This window comes from the organism of the source record quoted next, unplaced genomic scaffold (genome assembly GCF_019419815.1).
Source record: "Pyrus x bretschneideri cultivar Hongxiangsu unplaced genomic scaffold, Pyrus_bretschneideri_v1 Contig2, whole genome shotgun sequence".
In the NCBI taxonomy this organism is placed as follows: domain Eukaryota; kingdom Viridiplantae; phylum Streptophyta; class Magnoliopsida; order Rosales; family Rosaceae; genus Pyrus; species Pyrus x bretschneideri.
In genome coordinates, this window is record NW_025999501.1 from 13,810,053 (window position 1) to 13,832,432 (window position 22,380).

Below are 22,380 nucleotides of genomic sequence, written 5' to 3' on the forward strand. Positions count from 1 at the left end.
AATAAATACTGGGTTAGTAATCAATCTCTACACCAAACAAGTAATCAAAGATGTATGTAACCGTTAGTTGGAGAACTATGAGCAGGCATGGAGCAAACAACTCGTCGCGAGGGTACACGGCGCAGTTGAGGCAGATGAAGAAGATGAACAGTAAAAACCTTAAAGGAAACATTTTTTTCTTTCGTTCGTTCGGCGAAGAGAGATGAGAGAATAATTATATTTAGAGACTCGTGCTGATAACGTGTTATAAAAGGGTTAAAGTTTGAGAGATAACCTTTTAAGTGGTAGGTGCAAGGTAGATGTAAAATGACACACAAAAACTATAGCACAGGCAGATAATAAAAGGCAGAGGAATAGATGATGTTATTGATATTTCTCTCTTGTTTGTCTTCTTCATCTATCTTCTGTTACATGCGGAGTGCTCTATTTATAGAGCAACTCGAACTGATGCAGTTAATGCATCTTGAAATTTAAAACGCATCCTCTGACACTTTCATTCAGCATGGGCATTGAAAACTTTGCCCATGCAGAAGACTTCTGCTTTGTGGGCATTCATTGCCAACTGACATTGAGACTTTTCAACAGAATTCTCTTATTTTTGACTTTTTTATAGATGAAAATTTTTGGCAAATTTGACCCTGAATTCCGACTAGGTAAGGCTGACCCACCTTCTACGCATAGACGTGCCCAGAAAAGTGGAGGCTACAGTAAGGTAAGATGCCCATCACACAAGGGCTGACTGGACGTGGGGCTCGCCCTGACGAGAATGTTAGGCCATCTTCCCCACCCCCCCCCCCCCCACCCAAAAAAAAAAAAAAAAAAAAAACGAGCCAACAACTCTTTTCGTGGTTTTAATTATTGGACCCTTGGATTCAAACCTATTTAATTTTTAGGTTAAATTTTGTTTACTATCTTTAGTTTCGTGGTTTTCAACATTTAGTACATAAAGTTTTTTCGTCCCAGAGTCATTCCTAAAGTGATAATTTTGAGACAGTCTCATACATCTGTTAAGTTTTTCGTTAAAATTTTTGTTAAATAATGACATGACATCCCCGTAGACAATTACTGGACGCCATATGTCAATATAGACCCACTTCAATATTAAAAAATTATAAAAAAAAATTAAAACGTCTGTACCCATCTTCTTCCCTGCATCGTCTCCCTCCCTTCCCTCTTCTGCAACCTCACTCCTTCCCTCCCTTCTCTCCTCTGCAACTCGTACCCACCCTCCCCGCACACCCAACCTAAAAAAAAAAAAAACAAAAAACAAACATACATCTGTACCCACCTTCTCCCCCGCTCGTCTGTACCTCAGATTTTCTTCAACGAGAAGCAGTTCGAAGGATTGGTGGCGCTCAACTCGCTAAGGAACAGCGGCGGATTTGACCAGCGGTTGAAGGAGATGCTCATCTCGAAATGTCCCGACGAGGTGCCTCCGCCGTCGGTTTACGGATAGACGATCTGGATGAGGGGGAGTTGACGGACCAGATGATGGGTATAGTTAGGGTGTTGCGACTGAAGTTGCCGATTCAGGACTGTCTGATGAAGATGAAAATCGTCAAGAAATGCTTCGCCGGGAGCGAGATGGTGGAGGTCCTCATTAGGGATTTGGGTCAACTGGGTTTTGTTGGGTTGGGTGTGCGGGGAGGGTGGGTACGGGTTGCAGAGGAGAGAAGGGAGGGTGATGGTGCAGGTGCAGAAGAGAGAAGGGAGGGTGGTGGTGGGGTTGCAGAATAGGGAAGGGAGGGAGAGGGTGCAGGGAAGAAGATGGGTACAGACGTTTTAATTAAATATTTTTTTTTTTGTGTTTTTTTATAATTTTTTTAATATTGAAGTGGGTCCATGGCGATCATTAATTGTCCACATGAGCGTCACGTTATCATTTAACAGAAGTTCTAATAGAAAACTTAAAAGATGTATGAGACTGTTCCAAAATTAACACTTTAGGTATGACTCTGGGACGAAAAAAACTTCATGTACTAAATGTTGAAAGCTACGAAACTTAAGGATAATAAACAGAGATTAACCCTTAATTTTTTTATTTTGAAAATTTTAAATCCAATGCTGAGATTGAATATGATCAAATTTAATAGTAAAAAAAAAAGATCAAACAACTCAAAACTAAATCCAACAACTAAAAAAATTAAAAAAATTATTTAAATCAAAATTCACCAAAAAAAAAATCTTTGGGGTCAATTCAATGAATTTTCAAATTTTATTAGAATCTAAATATTTTTAAGTAAAAATGTTAAAAAAAATATAAATTATGATAATCTATATAAATGTTATTTTAAATTTAGTCTTAATTGATTTAATAATTTCGAGTTAAAATTTTAACCCATAACCATTGGAGAAGAACAACTGTTTCTGAGTTAAAAATTCTAGGTTTTAACCCCCCAAAAATTGAAGATGATCCAACAACAAAAAGATAGAATGGATATCAAACGAACCCTAAATAAAAAATAATTGGAGCAATAAAGAGTAACCCTAAGATTTCCAGGACCACTTAATAAAAAAGATTTCTACGCGTACACGTGTCTCCATGGGAAATGAAGTTAAGTTGTAACTATAAACATTGATAAAGAATGACAGGAGCTAAGCTTTCATTGAGAAATCCTTCAACTTCAAGGATGAAGCATCATGGCTCCTTGATGAGGGGTTTTCTGTACAAATCCTGATACAACCAATATATTTTCACAAGTATTTGGGGCCTATCATTTTTATTCTACACATACAGAAGCCCCTGCCACTGTATTTTGTCAAGTTGGCGTGCCGAAAAACCGCTCTCATGTAACTAATAACAAGTGGTGTATTTGCGAGTTAATGACTTGTAAGGCATTGAAGATGTGAGACCAGAGAATGGTCGGGTAAATCGAAGTATCACTCTGTTCTAAAGCTCTGTAGACTTGGAAATATCACCAGTTCAACAGTGTCAGCCAACGTCAAAAAGAATCGCCCTCTCTTTTGTCCCTGAATTAAACCAGAGGAAACCAAGTCAGAAATGAAGAAGGAAGAAAGGATATTTACAGCTGACAGTGAGAAAATAAGAACTGCTTCATGGAAACGAAGGAAATATACACACTTCCAACAATTTTCCTAAACGGGAGTTGAAATTGTATCACTTTGGATTCTGGATGTCGGATTAACTGATTCGATACCACCAATGTTTTAATGGACTTTACAGATCTTTTTTTTTTTAATTTTGACTTTACTGTAAGAAAGTGCAAAAGATTGCTTGGCTCTTTTCTAACTTTTGCAACAAAGGCTACACAACGAAATGAACGAGGAAATAGATCTAACTTAAAAATCCAGAATGAAAGAATGACAACTTTGATTCCTTTCTCTGAAAACCAAAAATCTATCAATTACTTCTGCAAGCTTGTCCTTTATCTCATAAGGTATGTAATTCAAAATATAATGGTAGGATAAAATCGAACGACCAGATAATCTACAATCATAATTCACTCCATGGCTAAGCAATTCTATGTCATATAGCGATCTTGCATTCAGAGACGTCTAAAATAGAAGAACAGTTTACCAAGTGCGAACAATACAAACTAATTATAAAAAGGACGACACCAAAGGTCGTAAAATTTTATTTGATGATAGCATTTTAAGAAACTAGATCAGAGACAAATAAGTTCAAGAACAATGATAAGAAAATTGTACCTTACAATGCATGCCCCAGGTGACAGCCATCTTTGTTAGCTGCCATTTGCAGATAACTCCACGGACATAGAATTAGCATCATACTCTTCATCACATGTAAACTCAAGCTGTTTCTCCACAGACTTGAAAACGGCAGTCCTCCTGGCTCTTAACCGGTATGGTGGAGATGCATTAAATGCCTTACCATTAGGCCCAATGGTACTGATACCATTACTAGTTGGACTCTCACATAAACTTCCATCTTGAGATCCAGAAACTTCCGCACTGTTTTTGTGTTCACTAGAAACATTAAGCATTTCCCTGACTGATTCACAATCCACTATTGCAACTTTATTATGAGCCGATTGTCCTTGGCCAATGGTCTTTCTCTTTCGCAAAATGGAAGGAGTATTGGGGAAGGTCTTAGCAGCTATTTTCAAAATTGATTCAGGACTTTGATTACATAAACCACTGCCCTTCACACAAGGAGGAGTGAAGAAACTTATAGGTGATAAATTTGGACTAGAGGTGTAATCATTCTGCAAGCAATGCATGCTTGAAAAACCTGAATTGAATTGGACGGAGCTTTCTAGAGGTGGTGGTTCATAGTATAAGGAACCATAGCTTGGAGTTTCAAACGGAAAAGATGTTGTCTTAACTCTGTCTTCGTCCATTTGGTTGTTAAATCCACAATTCTCAGACTCTGCCCGGCCATTACTGACAGAACTCTCAATCTGAGGCTTTCTTTTTACTCCAAAATTATCAAATTTTGGCCCTGAGTCTGAGTTAGAGCAACTAAGATCCATAAAGGATAATCTCAGGTTACCACCTTCAGAATCTGCAAATTCATTTGGGTGAACACTTAATGAAGCACCCATATCCTGAGGTGGGGCGGCGGACTCGAACTGATCCTTTCCATCTTCATCTAGCTTAGACATGTCTGCATTTCCAGATGATGTCTGAGCAGTTGAATCTGATCCTTTAGTTGAACGAACAAGTATTTTTTTAGTTGCATTGGATTTTGGCTCTTTGGCACCACACTTTGGAGGTGGTGGAAGTGTCCCAGTAGTCAAATATGAGTCAAGTTTTTTCTTCAAGGAACTATTCCAATGATTCTTTATTGCATTATCAGTCCTGCAAACACATCGTTAAGTTAAATACAACATTTGGCTTAGTAAACAATGGTTTCCAAGTTATGTACAAATAAAATAAAGAACTTGGTAACAGTGGTTTCCAATTTATAAGATTAATTTTTAAGGTAACAGTGGTTTCCAGACGGCAACATTAGCACTACTCATTGAAATTGGGAGTTTCCCTCATAAAGTTTTAAACGAAAGTTGGGTATAAGACCACAATTCAGAAGTTTTTGATGTCACAATTTAGCAGTGATCCTTGAAATTTGTTATATCTATATGTTGCTGCTCTAATTAGCACCTCAACATCATTCGTAAACGACAAATCAAACAAGAAACATACCTTCCAGGTAAAACCTTCGCGATTTCGGCCCACTTGTTCCCATGCATCTGGTGGGCCTTCATAAGAGCTAATTCCTCTTCCAACGTCCAAGCCTCCTTCTTTATATCAGGATTCAAATGATTGTGCCACCTGAAGAGAAAAAATGGTTCAATGTTTATAAAAGCAGTGACCAAGCCTACGGAAAGAAAAACATTAAAATGTATACAGAATCATACAAAACTATTTAAGCAACAAATGGCATAAATGTTAATTCCAGAGCAAAATAGCACTTTTAGGAACATGTGATCAATCAGGTAAGTACAATAGTGGTCAAAATTTCCAGGATCACGTATGACAATAACATAAGAACTTATTAGTAACTATAGGTCGATGGTATCAGACAAAAAGCATCATGATAATTCAAAACTTATGAAGGTTACCTCTCTCGGCATTGTTTCCCTATCCGACCAGGCAAAGACTTTGCTATCAATGACCATTTTGTAGGTCCATACTTTGCTACCAGTTCAATTATTTTATCATCCTCCTACAAACCAAAACATTTTAGAGAAAGTTGAAATTTTGAATCAAAACTGCAAGAATATATTAAGAAAAACAAGTATGGTATCAGGTTCCAACCTCTTGAATCCACGGGCCTTTAACAAGTTCTGGATTAAGAACCTTCTGCCATCTATGCAGACACTGCACTTCGGATCTATCAGGAAAAAATTCAGCTGCATACACATTGTTCAATTTCAAATATTAGATTGGTTTCCTGAATATTAGGTACAACAGAAAATTCACAACATAGGTAAATAGAAAATCAGGCAATTAAATGAACAGTCACGTTTCAAACTCTTGGGACATCTATCATGGGTTTGCTTTGAACTTTCAGAGCTCTGACTATATGCTTATCATTCGACCAAAATTAGATTTATTTTAATTTATCAAGATCTCTATTACTAAAAAGATTAGGCGAACACATTGCCTGAGCAGACTAACTGCTACCTAAAAACACCAAAGCTACGGAAAGATGTAACTACACAAAATCCACCCAAAAGATGCATTCTAAAACTGTCTTGGAAACCAACAACATAAATCAGAAACACTACTCAGGCAACAGATGTACCTATTTTCTTCCAACTCTTCCCATTGAAAGCAGCAACGGCATTCCTTAATGTCTCGTCCTGTGGTCATCCAACATTTATTAAAAGTTAGACTCATGCAATGAAAAGAGTTGTGACTAAATAACCAGGATCAGCATGCTAATCCATAACTGTAACTGTTTAGTCAAAACAACAATTTATTTTGATCTAATTGCCCAGTTTCAATTGTTTTTTGCGGATCATAGCAGCAACACAACGTATAAAAACAGGTGCTGATAACAAAAGTAATACAACCAGTTAGTCTAAAAGCAATGAAAGATTCAAGAATTTCAAGATAGATGTTTTGATGACTGACTAATGAATGTCTCCCTCCAGTAACAAACACGAAAAACGTACATGCTTCTAGCTGACAATACAAACAAGTGAACATAAGTACAAAATGAAATGCTGACCTCTTTCGGAGTCCAACCGCCTTTGGCTCTCCTAATAGGACCACTAGTTCTCCTGAAAGGTGAAAAAACACATTTCAGTTCACTGGCCACAAAACTTTCAATGACAATTATAAGCTATGCATAATGGTCAAAAGGAAAATTAAATTAGCAGATCGATTTCCAGCTGGTAAGGATACAAAAATCCATTGAAAACCATATAATTTCTAAAAGCAGATGCATGGAACTAAAGATGAGCACCGAATTTGTAATTGAATTGTTTTTAAATAGAGAACGTCAATATAGTTGTAACTAAATCACAGCTATTAAGGATTGAGGGAAAGTACCGTTGAGTTGGAGAAGCAGATGCTGGGCTGCAAGCCCCTGTGGACTTGATAATAGCACTGCCACTGCCTTCAGATACAGACGAGCTCGATGTAGCCATGGATTGCTTATTCTCAAGGCAACACTCCTCTAATTTTGCCCCAGCCATCTCCTCCTAAAAATAATCTCGAAAATCCAATATCCCAATCAATAAATAGATACACAAACACACAGATACCAAACATAACCCTCCAAGAGAAACCCCTAAACCAAATCGAAAACACCTAACACCCCCGAACTTAACTCCAAAATCTCCAAAACCCTACCGCCATAGACCCAAACAAGGAAGACCCAGATCTTAAAAACTCGTGTTCAGATAAAAAAAAAACTGCAAATTAACACAATTCTTCTAGGGCTTTTATTGAAAACCCAAAAACCCCAACACGAATCCAAGCAACTTGAAGTCTAAGAAATCGTAAAAACTTGATCGAACCCAGTGGAAAATCATTGAAAAGCAAAAAAACAGAAACAAGAACAAGAGTTTTCAAAAACAAAAAAAACGATTTTTCTGAAAAGGTAAGAGTTACCTCTGCTTGCGAAGAAGTGGCGGGAATCGAAATCGAGCTCATCTATTAAACCCAATAGAATTTCAGAACCCTTCTTCTCTGAAACATGAAAGAGGAGAGCTTTTTAGTTTCGAAAAATCCTCGCCCGTTGAAACGATGAGAGAGAGAACAGAGGTTAGAACCTAGAGGAAATAATATTTAAATACTTTAAAAAAAATGTTTAGAAAATTTTATAACGAATATATATGCACCGACGTCTCCGTTAATTACCGTTACCGAAAGTGGTATAAGTTTTTGCGAGGTTTGGAAACCCTGTCAGTTAACGGCGGATGACGGCGTGCTGGGAACGTTAGCCAAAAGTTTGAACCTCAAACGGCACTCTGCGCCCCTTTGTTAAATGTCGAACACGTTTGGAGCGGTTGGATGAGGGGTTTGATTGCGCGGGGAGTTATGGACCGTTGGATTGGGGAATAAATGGGTCGTCGTTTAAGTGGGTTTTGTTTGGAAAAGAACGTTTTAATTATTAAATGGCGGGTTAGCGTACTAAATGTTGGCTGGAACGCCAGATCAATGGGTGAATGAACGGTGCCTGATGCTGTTCTTTTCTCTCTTTTTGTTGGGTTGTATTATTCTCGTGAATCTGGACCGTTGGTTGGCGGGAAAACCCTCAACGTGACCAATTATTTTGTGCAAGTAGCTTTTTTTTTGTCTCTCTTGGGTTTTTAATGAGTTTTTTAAATACCAAAAATCACTTGTGAGCAAGAGAACTTCAAACCATAAGCATTTGACATCTTTATATCCAACTACTTCCCCAGAAAGCATCATGGAATCTTTACCAAGAACAACCTCCATCCTTCCTTCAATAACACAACTCAACGTAAAAATTTACATTATCGAATCCCAAATAACAAGCACTAGAAAATTGCATTCCAAGACGATCATCGAAGCACAAAATTGCCTGCATCACATCATGTTCAATCCAATCCCCTACATCTGCTTGCTCACATTTCTGCCTAATTGCTCGTCAAGTTCAAGCGGGGATCTCCGCGCCCAGGAGACCAACTGGCAACTCCTTCATTCACTGTAGGTAATCTCCCTTCAAGTTTCCCTTTCCTAGTCCTAAGGATACTTTCAGAGTCACATCGTAATCTTTATCATCCTTGGCAGAAAGGGGAAAAGGCTCAGAAGTCGACGATTTTACAAACCAATCTTCTTCTCATCTAAATCTAAATCAGTTGGTTGCCTCACTATCAAGATCACTGCCAACCGAGGTCAAGTTCTAAATTAAGGGGAAGAATGGAAGGATCTGTAATGAAAGGTTGCATCAAAGTCTATCAATCCCAAATCCTATATTCATTTTTTCGCAGTCGGGACTTCATCAATGAACAAAACCACACAATCTCAACTTCTACACTCGCAATGCTGCAGAGGCAAAGAGCCGTTCCTCCTTAACGTTCACAGTCTAACATGTACACAACGAATTTACCACACCAGATATGATACGCGAATAAAAGGGCAAAATCATAAATCATAACCAATTCATATCCAGTTCCAGCTAACTGTAAAACCTCACAATGAATATTTTTTCTTTTGAAAATGTACAAATCTAATCAGTGTAAGAAACACAATTCTAGAATCAAGGCTAAACAAATTGCAACTTCCGTAAACCAATTCGAAAGATTTTCAAGACTTCCATACCAAAAAGTGATTCATATATAGAGCTTAGCTCAATCTTGAGTAGCAGCTCCTTGATTAAGCTCTGCAAACCTCACGCCAACGCGCATCGAGTGCTTGAGGAACTTCTCAGCGCACCTACGAACGCACGTATCCTCTTGCTTCGTCAGCGCTTTGCGATAAAAGGTGTCTACGCAGTCAGTAAAGCATCTCTCCACCAATGAATTATACATCCTCAGACTGCATTTTTGGACAAACACAACCGAAATCACTAGGGATGGGCACAGTTCGGTTTGGGCCAGTTCATCATCAAAACCGTGAGCCAAACCCAAGACATATATCCGGTTCGGTTCGGTTTTCAAAACATATACTTGATTACAATGGAATCACATCATAGTTTCAAATTTCCTGCTAACAATTAACCATTTAATTTTGTGGGTATTTTTCTAAGACTTCAATCTATCATGCACCGTATCAAGAACACGCCTCACTAATCACAAATTACTGAGAACAAATTCAATATTTTCAGGAAAAAAAAAAAACTAAACAAAAACACTGCATTCCAAAAAAAAATTCAGAAAAACCTGTCTCGAATCTGGAGCTGATCGATCAAGGTGGCCATTCTGTGCTTGTCTTCTTCGGGAAGACCCTCCAAGTCTGCAGACAGCATGCCCTTCTCCATCTTCGTCTTCGTTCGATTTCCCAAAATTTTGGGGTTTAGGGTTTAACGCTTATACTATTACGGTCTCTGTCCTAAACCCTTCACAAACTTGCGCCGCCTTGCTGACAGGTCCTCAAACGTTTCGGTAATTGAAACTCTGACCAGGGGGCCATTTGGGCCTGGTTGGGAGAGAGTTTCCCTCCGCCGGTCGTATGCGGCTTTGTCTCACAAGTTGTGGGTCCACGGTGGGGGCCCATAGACAAACCAAATTCATGAGAGCAGTTTTTTTTTACTTCGAAAATTCATGAGAGCAACTTGAAGGCATGGTTATACGGATGAGGATATTTTTGTGGTGATTCTAAAGTTCCTCACGTCATGATTGTTTATTGTATATTGTGTAGTTATTGTTCGTTAGATACTATTTGTGTTTAGTTTTAAATAAATAAATTTAAAATAATTTTTAACCACATGATGTACGATAAACAGTTAAAATATGAAGATCTCTAGAATTCCTACAATTTAAATATGAATGAGATCCAAATCCTAGTTATACTATCAACAACTTATGTTAATGATACGATGCTATAAATAAAAATTTACACACGTTTTTATTATATTGCCACCAAATGTCAAGATAGTGTATACTTAAATCATAAAGGTCTTTCTTCTATGCAAAGACAATACGACCATACTTACTATGGGCCTCATTTGATCTCAACACGCAACGGGGAAGAATTTATCATTGTTTAGAAAGTAGTTCTTAACTACTTAGTTCTACGATTTAGTGATATTTTTTTCACTTATAAATAAAAGGTCTTAGGTTCAATTCTCGCTAAAGACGAATTTGAACCATATTATCTGCTAGCCTTTTGTGAGGCTAAGCCCACCCCCACCCAAAAAAAAAAAAAAGGAAGTAGTTGTTATATTTAGAAAAAAAAATACACTTCTGAAAAGTGTAGAATAAAATTTTTTAAATGTCAATAACACTTTCCATACAAAATTGACATAATAATCGCACATTCCAAAGGAGTAAGAAATAGGCCCCACCACACACGAGGTCCAACGGCAAAGTCCGCACCCAATCCAAAATTCAAACTGAAAATGCCCCAACGTTCGACAAATAGTTTCAGACCTCCTCTTAATCTTTATCTCCACTTTCAGTTACAGACCGCTCTGCAATTTCCCAATTCTCTCTCTCACTTGAAATCCAACCTAAGCTCTTTCCCTTGTTCCAATGGAGGTAGGTCGAGCTCTTGACAGTTCTTCTGCAACTCCAGCAAAATCCACGAACCCCAGTTCAATTTCGAAGGTCAGGGTGATCGCTCGGGTGCGCCCTTTTCTTCCCCAAGAGATCCCTACCGGTAACAGAGATCCGACGCCGTGCGCTTCCGTTATCGAACAAGAATCCGAGTCTGCCACCGAGGAAGTGGTTGTTCACCTCAAAGATAAAGTGACAAGGTGAGTAATTTTCTTGCTTTTCAGTCAGATAATTCGGAGATGAATTTCGGCCTTCTTGATTTGGGAAGCTGGGTTTTGATGGTGACTCCTGATTTTGATTTTCGAGGTGTAGCCGAAACGAGTGCTATCGGTTAGACTCCTTCTTTGCCCAAGAGGATAACAATGTTGGCCGGATCTTCAGTAGAGAAGTTTGCCCCTTGATTCCGGGACTCTTTCTTGGCTGCAATGCGACGGTGTTCGCCTACGGAGCTACTGGAAGTGGAAAGACTTACACTATACAGGTTTGAAATCTTTTTACTTCTTTTGGCAAAAATTCAGTTTTGAATTTAAATTCTCCAAAGATATGAACTTTTTTTTCGTTTCTTTTTATATAATCGATGTTCCATTTTAATTTTTAAACTAATCTAAACTGCCGGGAGGGGGAGCACATCCGCTCTACCCAATGTGGCTACACCAACGTCTGACCACACATATGAAACATTAGTGAAGGCATTTTATGATTAATAATTCATTAACTTGGATAATCATCTGTAATTATCCCCGGAAAGAAATGAAAATTGTGAATTAGCATAGGTTAAAGTAACTAAAAGCAGCTTTTAGTGTTTGTTCTGAAGCATTTTCTTCTGCAATGTTAATCCAGCATGGGATTTTATGTTCCAGGGCACGGATGAGATGCCGGGTCTAATGGAGCTGTCCATGTCCAAAATCCTGTCTATGTGCCAGAGCACAGGAAGCTCAGTTGAGCTTTCATACTACGAGGTCTATATGGACCGGTGTTATGACCTGTTAGAGATCAAGGCCAAGGAAATTACGGTTTTGGATGACAAAGATGGGCAGGTTCATCTTAAGGGGCTGTCTCGGTTCCCTGTAAAGTCCATGTTTGAGTTTTATGAGGCCTTTTCTTGTGGGATTCAGAGGCGGAAAACCGCCCATACGGGTCTCAATGATGTCTCTAGTAGGAGCCATGGTGTCCTTGTGATTGCCGTTTCAACTCCTCTTGATGATGGTTCTGGGGATGCTGTTACTGGGAAGTTGAATCTCATAGATTTAGCCGGTCTTTTCCCACCCCTAAACTTTTCCCTATAACAAAAGTAAAAATCAATTGGAAAGTAGATTTGTTTATGGTCTCTGTCTTCTCTTTATTTAATCTACATGTGTATTTAAAGCAGGCAATGAAGATAATAGAAGAACTTGCAACGAAGGGACCCGTCTCCAAGAGAGTGCGAAGATTAACCAGTCCTTGTTTGCATTATCAAATGTCATTTATGCACTGAACAACAACTTATCCCGAGTGCCCTATAGAGAGAGTAAATTGACTCGTATTTTACAAGACTCACTAGGTGGGATGAGTCAGGCTTTGATGATTACTTGCTTGGTAAGAAGTTTGAATTAGCGTTTGAATAGAAGTGCTTTCATCTGGCCTGTACTTATTATTATCTTTTTTTTCTTTGAAAATTATATTGGAAACAATTTTCTTTGATAATAGAATCCAGGAGAGTACCAGGAGTCTGTTCATACTGTCAGCTTGGCAGCTCGGTCACGCCACATTACCAACTTTGTTCCTTCAGCTCACAAGCAAGAAACCCCGAAGGTTAAAGTTGACATGGAAGCCAAACTCTGTACTTGGCTTGAATCTAGAGGAAAGACAAGGAGTGCGCGAAGAATTGAAGCATTCAATTCTCCCTTGTTGGGGAAAACTCCAAGTTCTTCTATTGCTAATGTCAAGAAACCCAACATCAACCTCAGTTCTATGAAATCCAAGGTGAATACAAACAGAAGCGCCTGCTCTGTGAAAGAAAGGTACAAAGACAAGTAACTAGTTGAATTGTATATCCGTCATGCTATGCATTAGTCACTTTTGTTTGATTGTTAAATTTTTTTTGCAGGACAATCAAAAGGCCTATCAGGAACATATTCGACAACGAAAGTCTAGTTGATTCCAATTTGGAGGTAATTACTAAATTTTAGGGAGTACATGGATGGAAAATGATAAAATTAGAACCACGTTATAGTGTATTCAATACGTTATTATCCTTCCTCTATCATGTAGTGTGAAACTTTATTCATCACATTAGGATATTCATAAGATGGCATATTATTTGAAAGTCTGAGTTTAGCAGTTCCACTTGGGGATGAGAAGCTACTGAATTCATTAAAGTTTGAGTTTAGCAGTTCCACTTGAGGATGAGAAGCTACTGAATTCATTCCGAATTAGTTTATCTTGCGTTTGATGTTTATGTCATTGTGTATTTATGAGTTGGAATTGCTTTCCAGAGCCTGCAATTCGCCGCTAAGGATAATAAACAAGTGGGCAAGGCTGGAGCAGGTGGATCCATTTTTGAATCAAATACAAGTTTACCTGGTATGTTTCAGCTCTAAATGGTTTTATTACTTACTATGCTCCTTCAAACACTCTAAACAAATTGAATAATTGCACTATTTTCTTGTATATATGCATAGGTGAGCCATCAAACCAGGAGGAAAACTCTGCAAACGACTCATCAACCATCAGTGGGAAGAAAAACACACCACAAAGTTCCTTGAGAAAAGCTCTCTCCCCGGTCAACACCAATATAAATCAAAATCCCCTCAGTGAACCCATGTTCACAAATGGAGATTGCACCCTACTCTTTGATCCAAAGACTCCAAAAACTCCCTCTTTAGCGACCTGCCCGAAAAACATGTTCCAAAGGACAGGCACCCCACTTGATAAATTCACTGCTTGCGGATCAAACTTGAAGGTACAATCATTACATACAACTCTATAAGTTTAAGTTCTAGCTTTGTAATGTGATTTTCATCTGTTTTTCTCTCCTTGCACAGAAGTTCCTACTTCAAGATTATATTGACTTCTTGAACACAGCCAACAGGTAAAAATCTAATCATCTCTTAGAAGCTTCTTCGTTTTTTTCGTTTCTTGCATTTTTCACTAAATCATACCAAATGAACCTAATATTTCGACTGGTTTTCTCAACTGCAGGGAAGAGCTGCTGGAGTTAAAGGTTCATATCAACTGCTGCATCTTTGTGTGTTCTTAAAATAATTAGTTGCATTCTGATACTTTCTTTTTTCGTCACGTTCATCAACCAGGGAATAGGAGTCAAAATGGCTGAATACATACTCGAGCTCAGAGAAACGAGCCCCTTAAAATCGGTAAGCAAGTTTATCAAGGTTTAGGAACAGATGAAACTTGAATTACATTTGTTTTTTCATGGACTATCCAATAAAATTGGAACGGTACAGCGAAATCGGAACTAAATTTTTGAGTAACTGTGATGTCGAACGTTGCATGTTTCAGCTGAACGATTTGGAGAAAATAGGCCTCTCAACTAAGCAGGTGATCCCAGAAGACAGTTTCACTACAACCTTCTCCGTTGAATGACGAATGATTACTAATCTGCTCTAATTAATTTCTTTTAACAGATTGTCAACCTGTTTAACAAAGCAGCGATAGGGGTACTTGATAAGGAAATAAAGGCAGTACCCAGCTGCTCAGATATTTCACAGGTCAAGCAAGTGTGAATTTGGATAGAGGTGTCTGGCCACGTCAACTCTAAAACCTTCTGTATTTTAGTTTTTAATCTATCCAACCTCAAGTTGGTCAAACCCCGCGTGAGATTGTACGTGTCATCGTAAAAGACTGAAAAGACCCTGTTTGTGTTGATTTGTAAACTAGTAACGAAGATTACTCATGATTTCAAATGAATTCCATCTATTTGTTGTTACAATCTTGAACTGAATGAAATTTACAAAGCCTTATTGCCGAGTCATTGATACGGCATGCCACTTATGCCTCACACACGGAGATGTTACACTACTATGACATCCAAAGATGTTAACACTAATATAAGGTGTCATGGTGGCACTTTTTCGACCAACATGTGATGTGCCCAAAAGCTACTCCAACCATAAAAATATCTCCCGTCCAAAGCGTAACGTGAACCACAACCATACAATAAACATCAGAGCGAGGGCGAGTTTTCAACAAAAAATTGTGGTTGAACCACAACCATATAATAAACATTGGATGGGTGAGTTTTGAAAAAATGTAAAAGGTCTTGAATACGATATTTTGAGCCGTTAAATTTGCTTAACAATGATCACAAACATAACAAAATTTCAAGCCTCTATTTCGGACCGGTAAATAACTGTAGCTTATCACTAATTATTTATTTTTATTTTTTATTTTTTTTCTTTTTACTGTGGAACGATAAATAACTCCACCAAATTCTCCGATAATCGTTAGATGTTTGACAAATTCTTAACGGTTAAAACATCAAAATATCTTATACTCCAAATTTCTCCAGAACATCATAGAAATTTTAGTCGTTGGACTTGTTGCACTCCTTTTCCTTGTCAATCAACCCAAAAATTAAAGTAAAAGATGGAGCAAGTTTTTCATTAATTTCATCAGAAACACATAATATGATCCAACAAGTTAACACAACATATAAATATAAATACTACTACTTCATGTACAAAGCAAACAAACAAGCAGCAGCCATAACCTAGGATCGCCCTCACGAGATCCCAGCCTAGTAGGACCCGCAGCTCAGAAGAAGCCATGGCTGCTTTATTCTAAAAACACGGCCTTGGTAAATTTGGATCATAATTACGACACACACACATACATATTAATGATAAACACATAAGCCCACCGCGCGACTCTCTTGCTTCATCAGAAGGTGACATCTGTCCCTCACTTGCAGTTGCAGGGGTTGCAGGTGCAGTTGTCTCCGCACTTGCATCCGTTCTCGGCAGCAACTCCCATCTCAGATGCCTCCAAGTGACTGCACATCAAAATTACAAAACAAATGTTACAGCGCTCCGAAACAGAAGCTTACTCTAAAAATTATAATAACTTTAACTGTTTAGATTAAATTTCAAAAACACGAATTCCCTAATTTTGGATTGGAGCCCTTTTATTGTCGTTTTATTACTTTTATTGTCGGTTTGGTGTCCATCTATTTCTGTTTCTCCGTCTCTCCCAAAATTATAACCACAAAATCTGCAAATTACAAATTTCAAATATAATTTGGGATTTCATTTCTGAGAGATGAGAATACGTACGACTTCTGGGGAGCAACTCCCATGACGAGGGTCTCAGTGGTGGATCCCTCCATGTAGCTCAGATCAGGAGCCATCCCACACCTGAACAAAAACCCACATAGTCAAAAACCCAAAACAGAGCAGAAATTTTCTGGGATTTTCTTTTTCCAGATTCTCGGGAAACAAACAGAAGGTTAGAAAGATTACCCGTTGCAGCCACTGCCGCAGCTACAGCCGGACCCGCAACCACATTTACCACCGCAGCACGACGACATTTTTGGTATTGGAGATGGAAAATTTCACAGCGGAAAGTTTGATTGAATTAATGATAAAGAAGCGGATAACCACAAGCTCCGTTTTGCGCGAGTACTCATGGGAAGCCATGACCCTCAATTTATAGTGCGGTGGAGGAGAGAGAGTGGTTGATATCCACCGTCCACGTGGCGTGATCGGACGTCATGTCTATCCCATGCATTTAAGTCCAATCCCTCTGTACCTGTTTTCTTCCACGTATCTGTCGTTTCTCCCTCAAATAGTCTCTATGGCGGTTTTACATAATTAGGCGTGGGGTGGGGGATGTCTCTGGTGTGTTCTCGAGTGTACCCTTTTTGTAAGTGTATCCACCGTTGGATTGCTAATTGGGGTGATTGAGAGGTGATCAACGGGTGCGATGGAGTTGATTTGTATGATTTTTGTGCCATTATTGCTTTACCTCTTAAATCATGGCTAGGATGGAAGAACCTGTTGCGTGTATAGAAAATATTTCATTTAGTATTATTATTTTCACGTATATATTATAATATGTGTGAACCATATTTATATGCTTTTATAAAGTATTTTTATAAAAAATAATTACGCACGTTAACATAAAAATTATGATTAATTTCAGTTTACTATTCTAAAGTTTCGTGATTTTTAACATTTGGTACATGGAGTTTTTATCATCCCAGATTCATACCTCAAGTCTTAATTTTGAGATAGTCTCATACATCTGTTAAGTTTGTTGTTAAGTCAGCTGTTAATTGATGGCGTGGCACATACGTGGATAATGACTATGTGCCACATGTCATTAAGGGGCCACTTGAAAAATAAAAAAAAATAAAAAAACTACCTTCCTATTACCTCACCCCCGCTCCCCCTCCCTCGTTTCTCTCCTCTGTGCTCAACCAACCCTTCTCTCTCCACGGTTGTCGTTGGCGTCACTTCCCGCTGGCCCCAACAACCTGATTACCTCCCCCCCAAGTCTGAATTTTCTCTTTTTCTTTCTCCTCTATCTCAGTTTCTTTCTCTATCTTCTAGGGCCCTCCTTACCTCCACCCTGGCCCTCTCTTTATCACTTTCTCAAGACTTTTGGTTAGTGGAGATATGAACGGCGACGTTGCGAGAAAATAGGTGCGTCGCAGAAAAACACCACTCCAAAATTTTCAATGTTCTCAAACAATCACATGGTTTAGATTAACTCAAATCAGAGGCATAGGAAAACAAACTCAACCTTAGATTGACAGATCTATATTGGGATCCATGGATTCAGAGACGGATCTACAGAGGGACCTGGGAGGTCCCAGGACCCCTCAGCCATCCTAAAATGCTGCTAGAAATTTTCCAGAGGACCCCTCGTACTCGAACACGAGGCCTGTGCAGACTGTCTGTGTTGCTGCAGTAGTAGGTTGCAGGTTGCAACGGAGAAGAAGACAACAGGGGAGAAGAAAGAAAACAGGGCATTTAAAAAAATTGGTCCAAAACGCAGTGTTTTGGCCCTTTTTTTTCCTTTTTTTTCCTTTTTTTTTTTTTTTTTTTTTTTTTTGTTAAACCATTGAGATAAACGTTTGCAATTGGTCCACCATTTGCAACATGATTACATAATCTTTTTGAAAGTCTAGCCCCACATGAATGTCCCGAGAGTCCCTTTCACTTCTCCTTTCCCTGTTCCACTGCTTTTCCCCCTAATCCCCCCATATTTCTTATATTCACCCAAAACCCTAAATTTCTAATGCCACCCAATCCCATATTATAATTACATTACTCCAATATTATACCTCCACTTGTTTCAATTCTCCAAGCCACCACTATTTGGTTCCAAATTCAAGTAAGTTTTTTAGTATTCTAATCTAATCTCAATTAAATTATATTAGATATTGGTGGAGATTTTTAGTCTATTATTGATATAATTGTTGATATGTTTTATGTTTGTATACTCATTTTATAATTGAAATTTAGATGGAATTGTTGTTTATTGGTTGATTGGTATATGTTTTGTGTTTTTGGTTAAATGTGTAGTTTAGAAATAAGAAATATGGAAAGATTTTTCAAGCCAAAGCCAATAGCACCATCTACTTGTTCGGGTAGTTCGAGCTCAAGACAAAATGAGTGTGACATTGATTTTAATAATCTTGAGAGAGACCCGGGAAAAAGAATTCGAATGAAGGACTATCCTTCTAATATTCAAGATGAGGTCCGCAGAGCATATTTGCAAATGAGACCTTGTAGGCCTACAAAGTATGAGTTCCCATACACTTTGCATGCAAAGAAAAAGCGACGATTTGTTGTTTCGTGGTTTGAAGAATATGATTGGTTGGAGTACAGTATATCTAAAGATGCGGCATTTTGTCTTCATTGCTATCTCTTTAAAATCAACTTTTCACAATTAGGAAGCGATGCCTTCACTGGGGTAGGCTTTAAGAAATGGAAGAGTTCAACATGTTACCGAAACAACTTCAAGTAAACTAAAGGAGTCTATTGATGAGTTCTTGAAACTACATGACTTGAGCTACTCCAACCTACGAGGTCAAGGTTATGATGGTGCGAGTAATATGAGAGGTGAGTTCAATGGCCTTAAAAAAAAAAATTTGGATGAAGAAAGTTGTGCATTCTATGTTCATTGTTTTGCTCATCAACTACAATTAGCTCTTGTTGCCGTAACAAAGAAAAACTCCGATGTTGCCGCTTTTTTCACATTGACTAATAGTTTGGTAAATGTTGTTGGATGCTCATGTAAGCGTCGTGATGCACTTAGAGAGAAACAACAAGAAAATCTCTTGAAAGCTATTGAAAATGATTGTCTTGAAACGGGGCAAGGGTTAAATCAAGAAACTAGTCTCAAACGTGCTTGGGATACACGGTGGAATTCACATTATGGTGCTTTGATTAGTTTGATTACAATGTTCTCATCTGTGGTGGATGTGCTTGACATGATTGTTGAAGATTGCTACAATGATAGTGCTGGTGAAGCAAAAAGGTCATTAAAAGATTTACAATCTTTTGACTTTGTGTTCCTCCTCTTTTTTATGAAATTCATATTAGGAGTTACAAACGATTTGTCACAAGCATTGCAAAAAAAAGATCAAGAGATTGTGAATGCAATGGCTTTAGTCAAGACATGTAAAGAACAACTACGTTGCATGAGGAATGATGAAAATTTTGATCTTTTGGTTGATAAAGTATCATCTTTTTGTGTTGAACATGAAATTGAGGTGCCTAATATGGATGATTTATATGTCATTCAAGGGAAGTCATTGCGTAAGGCTCCAAGAAAGACCAATCATCATCATTACAAAGTGGAGCTCTTTTTCGAGGTCATTGATTTCCAACTTACAGAATTAGATGATCGCTTTGCTGAAGGTAATACCGAATTGCTTATTTGCTTGGCATGCTTGAGTTCGAATGATTCATTTGTAGCTTTTGATAAAGAGAAGCTTGTTCGCCTTGCTCATATGTATCCTAAAGATTTCACGGATCGAGATAGATCGGCACTTCAAGATCAACTTGATATTTACATTCATTTTGTGCGTTCTGATAATGATTTTTCTCAATTGCGGGGAATTAATGAGCTTGCTAAGAAAATGGTGGAGAAAGGGTTGCATCGAACATTTGCATATGTATATTTGCTTATTCAGTTGGCTTTGGTTTTACCGGTTGCAATTGCTTCAGTGGAGGGGGCATTTTCCGTCATGAATATCATTAAGGGTCCATTTCGCAACAAAATGGGAGATCAATGGTTGAGTGACAGCTTAGTTGTTTACATTGAGAAAGATGTTTTTTCATGTATTGGTAATGAAGCTATCATGGAACATTTTCAGACCATGAAACCTCGTCGTGGACGCTTGAATTAGGATTTTATAGCTTGTAATATTGTTATGCAAATGATTTTTGAATAAAATGTATTATATTTAACTTTTCAATGTTATTTTTGTCTATAAATTTTTTAACCTTTATTATTGGGACCCCCCGAGTTTAAAATCCTGGATCCGCCACTGCATGGATTGAGCATGGATCTGATGGTTTTTGGATTAGATGCAGTTTTACCTAATGGTGGTGAAATCTTTAGGACTCGGGCATGCAATCCCGACTCTCTGAGCTTTTCACGATGATGGCAACAAAAATTTCTACGTTTTTCGAAGGCATGAACGCAACAGTAAAACTCGATTCTGGACTTCATTCTAAACCTGCTTGGAGCTCATGTCTCATCCTCGTGTTCCATCAAGACCTGCGGCATTGGCATAGGAGTCGCCATGTTCGCCAACAAGTTCCCTGGTACCACTTGTCTCACCCCCTCCAACGCCCAGAATTTCCTCTCTGTACAACTCCAACGTCCTCGCTGACTCCATCGACTTCGATTCACTTGAGAGGTCTTTGATTTGTTGGCCTGGGTTTTCGCGTAGGCTTCGCCAGGGTTCTAATTGACGCCCTTTTGAGATGAGAGTGAGAGAATGAGGGAAAGAAAGATATGAAGGAGTTCGTCAGAATTAGATGGGGATATAGGTTGTTGCTCTTGCCGCCGACAATGAGGTTATGGGGATTTGGGAGGGTTTGGCCTGTTTAGGTGGCCGACACTTTTTTTTTTTAATTTAATTTTTTATTTTTCACGTGGGCCCTTAATGACACGTGGCACACAGTCATTGTCTACATGGACGTCATGTCACCAATTAAAGGCTAACTTAACAGCAAGCAAACGGATGTATGAGACTGTCCCAAAATTAAGACTTGAGGTATGACTCTAGGATGAAAAAAATTTCATGTACCAAATGTTGAAAACCACGAAATTTTAGGTAGTAAACTAAGATTAACCCTAAAAATTTAGACTTACTTCAGCAATGGAAATACTCCCTTGTAACTAGATGTAACAAATTAGTCCATTGGATTATTAATAAGCGTTCGATAAAACCCGTTTAATTTTATTTCACCTTACACCATCATCACCATTACTAATCTCACATTTACATTATAGTCATATCAAATTTAAGCAAGTCTTAACATATATCATTAATAACTCAATGAATTAATTTGTCACTTCTACTTGTAAGTAAAGAAATCATTAACCTCTTGGACGAGTGGTGTTCTTTTTAAACTTGTGACAATCATCTATTAAATGAATGATTTCATGAGGACTGTCTTGTTTCCACGGTGGCTGGGAGAGGTATGGCAACCTCTAGTCTACGTATAATTTCGCCTATGTTACTGATGATGAGAAGGTGTAAAACGATCAGTAAAAGTATGTTAAGTCCAAACATACAATAAAATAACAACACCACGTGATTGTGATTCAAATACAAAGATTGGAACATGCCATACATTATTGAGTGTTGAAATGTAGCCACAAACAACCTAGCAAGGATAGTAAATATTATATACTTAGAAATATCTTTGCCTTTTTTTTTTCCCCCAATAACAACCACCACCACCACCGGCAGGAATTCTATATTAGCCAAGCCACAATGATTGGAGATCCAAATTAAATAGTAACCTTAATTTGGATTATGATGGTAAACGAGGGAAATGGATTCTCCCCAGATCTCTTCCACTAAATTCACCTATTCACCTAATCCAAGTTCTTGAAATTTGATTCAACGGCTAAAGTTATTATAACTTTTAAATAGCCTCATAGTTGTAGCTGTTAGATCAAATCTCAAAAATATAGGTTGATTGATTTGATGGATTTGATGGAAGGGATCCGAAGAGGATCCCTTTCCTTAAACGAGTGGTGATAAGATAATAGTCAAACTAATTTTTATTAATTA

At 38.1% G+C, this 22,380-nt stretch overlaps 5 protein-coding genes across 8 annotated transcripts; 2 read left to right on the forward strand and 3 right to left on the reverse strand.

Moving 5' to 3' along the window:
• Positions 1-2,466: 2,466 nt before the first annotated feature.
• On the reverse strand, positions 2,467-7,714 carry LOC103941808 (transcription factor MYB3R-3). Of its 2 annotated transcripts, none has more exons than XM_048582871.1 (9): positions 7,546-7,714; positions 6,982-7,133; positions 6,659-6,710; positions 6,230-6,287; positions 5,740-5,834; positions 5,544-5,647; positions 5,125-5,253; positions 3,670-4,782; positions 2,467-2,970 (listed from the first exon to the last, which is right to left on the reverse strand). In XM_048582871.1, the coding sequence occupies exons 1-8, from the start codon at positions 7,585-7,587 to the stop codon at positions 3,705-3,707; spliced, it is 1,710 nt and encodes a 569-aa protein (XP_048438828.1). In that variant the 5' UTR covers positions 7,588-7,714; the 3' UTR covers positions 2,467-2,970; positions 3,670-3,704. The 2 variants fall into 2 exon arrangements, with proteins under 2 accessions (XP_048438828.1, XP_048438829.1); XM_048582872.1 differs by having other exon boundaries at positions 6,982-7,144; positions 7,546-7,683.
• Positions 7,715-9,080: 1,366 nt separating this feature from the next.
• On the reverse strand, positions 9,081-10,053 carry LOC125476799 (mitochondrial import inner membrane translocase subunit Tim9-like). The gene is made up of 2 exons (XM_048583343.1): positions 9,783-10,053; positions 9,081-9,438 (listed from the first exon to the last, which is right to left on the reverse strand). Exons 1-2 carry the CDS (start codon positions 9,878-9,880, stop codon positions 9,252-9,254), a joined length of 285 nt encoding a protein of 94 aa, XP_048439300.1. The 5' UTR covers positions 9,881-10,053; the 3' UTR covers positions 9,081-9,251.
• A 923-nt stretch (positions 10,054-10,976) lies between these two features.
• Positions 10,977-15,804, forward strand: LOC125476952 (kinesin-like protein KIN-10B). 3 transcript variants are annotated; one of them, XM_048583655.1, is made up of 13 exons: positions 10,977-11,317; positions 11,430-11,598; positions 11,978-12,371; positions 12,487-12,692; positions 12,804-13,117; positions 13,204-13,267; positions 13,592-13,679; positions 13,778-14,058; positions 14,144-14,187; positions 14,298-14,319; positions 14,408-14,470; positions 14,616-14,654; positions 14,741-15,804. In XM_048583655.1, the coding sequence occupies exons 1-13, from the start codon at positions 11,094-11,096 to the stop codon at positions 14,837-14,839; spliced, it is 2,007 nt and encodes a 668-aa protein (XP_048439612.1). In that variant the 5' UTR covers positions 10,977-11,093; the 3' UTR covers positions 14,840-15,804. The 3 variants fall into 3 exon arrangements, with proteins under 3 accessions (XP_048439612.1, XP_048439611.1, XP_048439613.1); XM_048583654.1 differs by having other exon boundaries at positions 10,979-11,317; positions 14,141-14,187; XM_048583656.1 differs by lacking the exon at positions 10,977-11,317 and having other exon boundaries at positions 11,472-11,598; positions 11,958-12,371; positions 14,141-14,187.
• Positions 15,690-16,741, reverse strand: LOC103941805 (metallothionein-like protein type 2). The gene is made up of 3 exons (XM_009352003.3): positions 16,574-16,741; positions 16,388-16,468; positions 15,690-16,107 (listed from the first exon to the last, which is right to left on the reverse strand). Exons 1-3 carry the CDS (start codon positions 16,639-16,641, stop codon positions 16,017-16,019), a joined length of 240 nt encoding a protein of 79 aa, XP_009350278.1. The 5' UTR covers positions 16,642-16,741; the 3' UTR covers positions 15,690-16,016.
• A 2,435-nt stretch (positions 16,742-19,176) lies between these two features.
• On the forward strand, positions 19,177-20,492 carry LOC103953144. The gene is made up of 3 exons (XM_048583444.1): positions 19,177-19,183; positions 19,271-20,329; positions 20,443-20,492. Exons 1-3 carry the CDS (start codon positions 19,177-19,179, stop codon positions 20,490-20,492), a joined length of 1,116 nt encoding a protein of 371 aa, XP_048439401.1.
• The last annotated feature ends 1,888 nt before the right edge of the window (positions 20,493-22,380 follow it).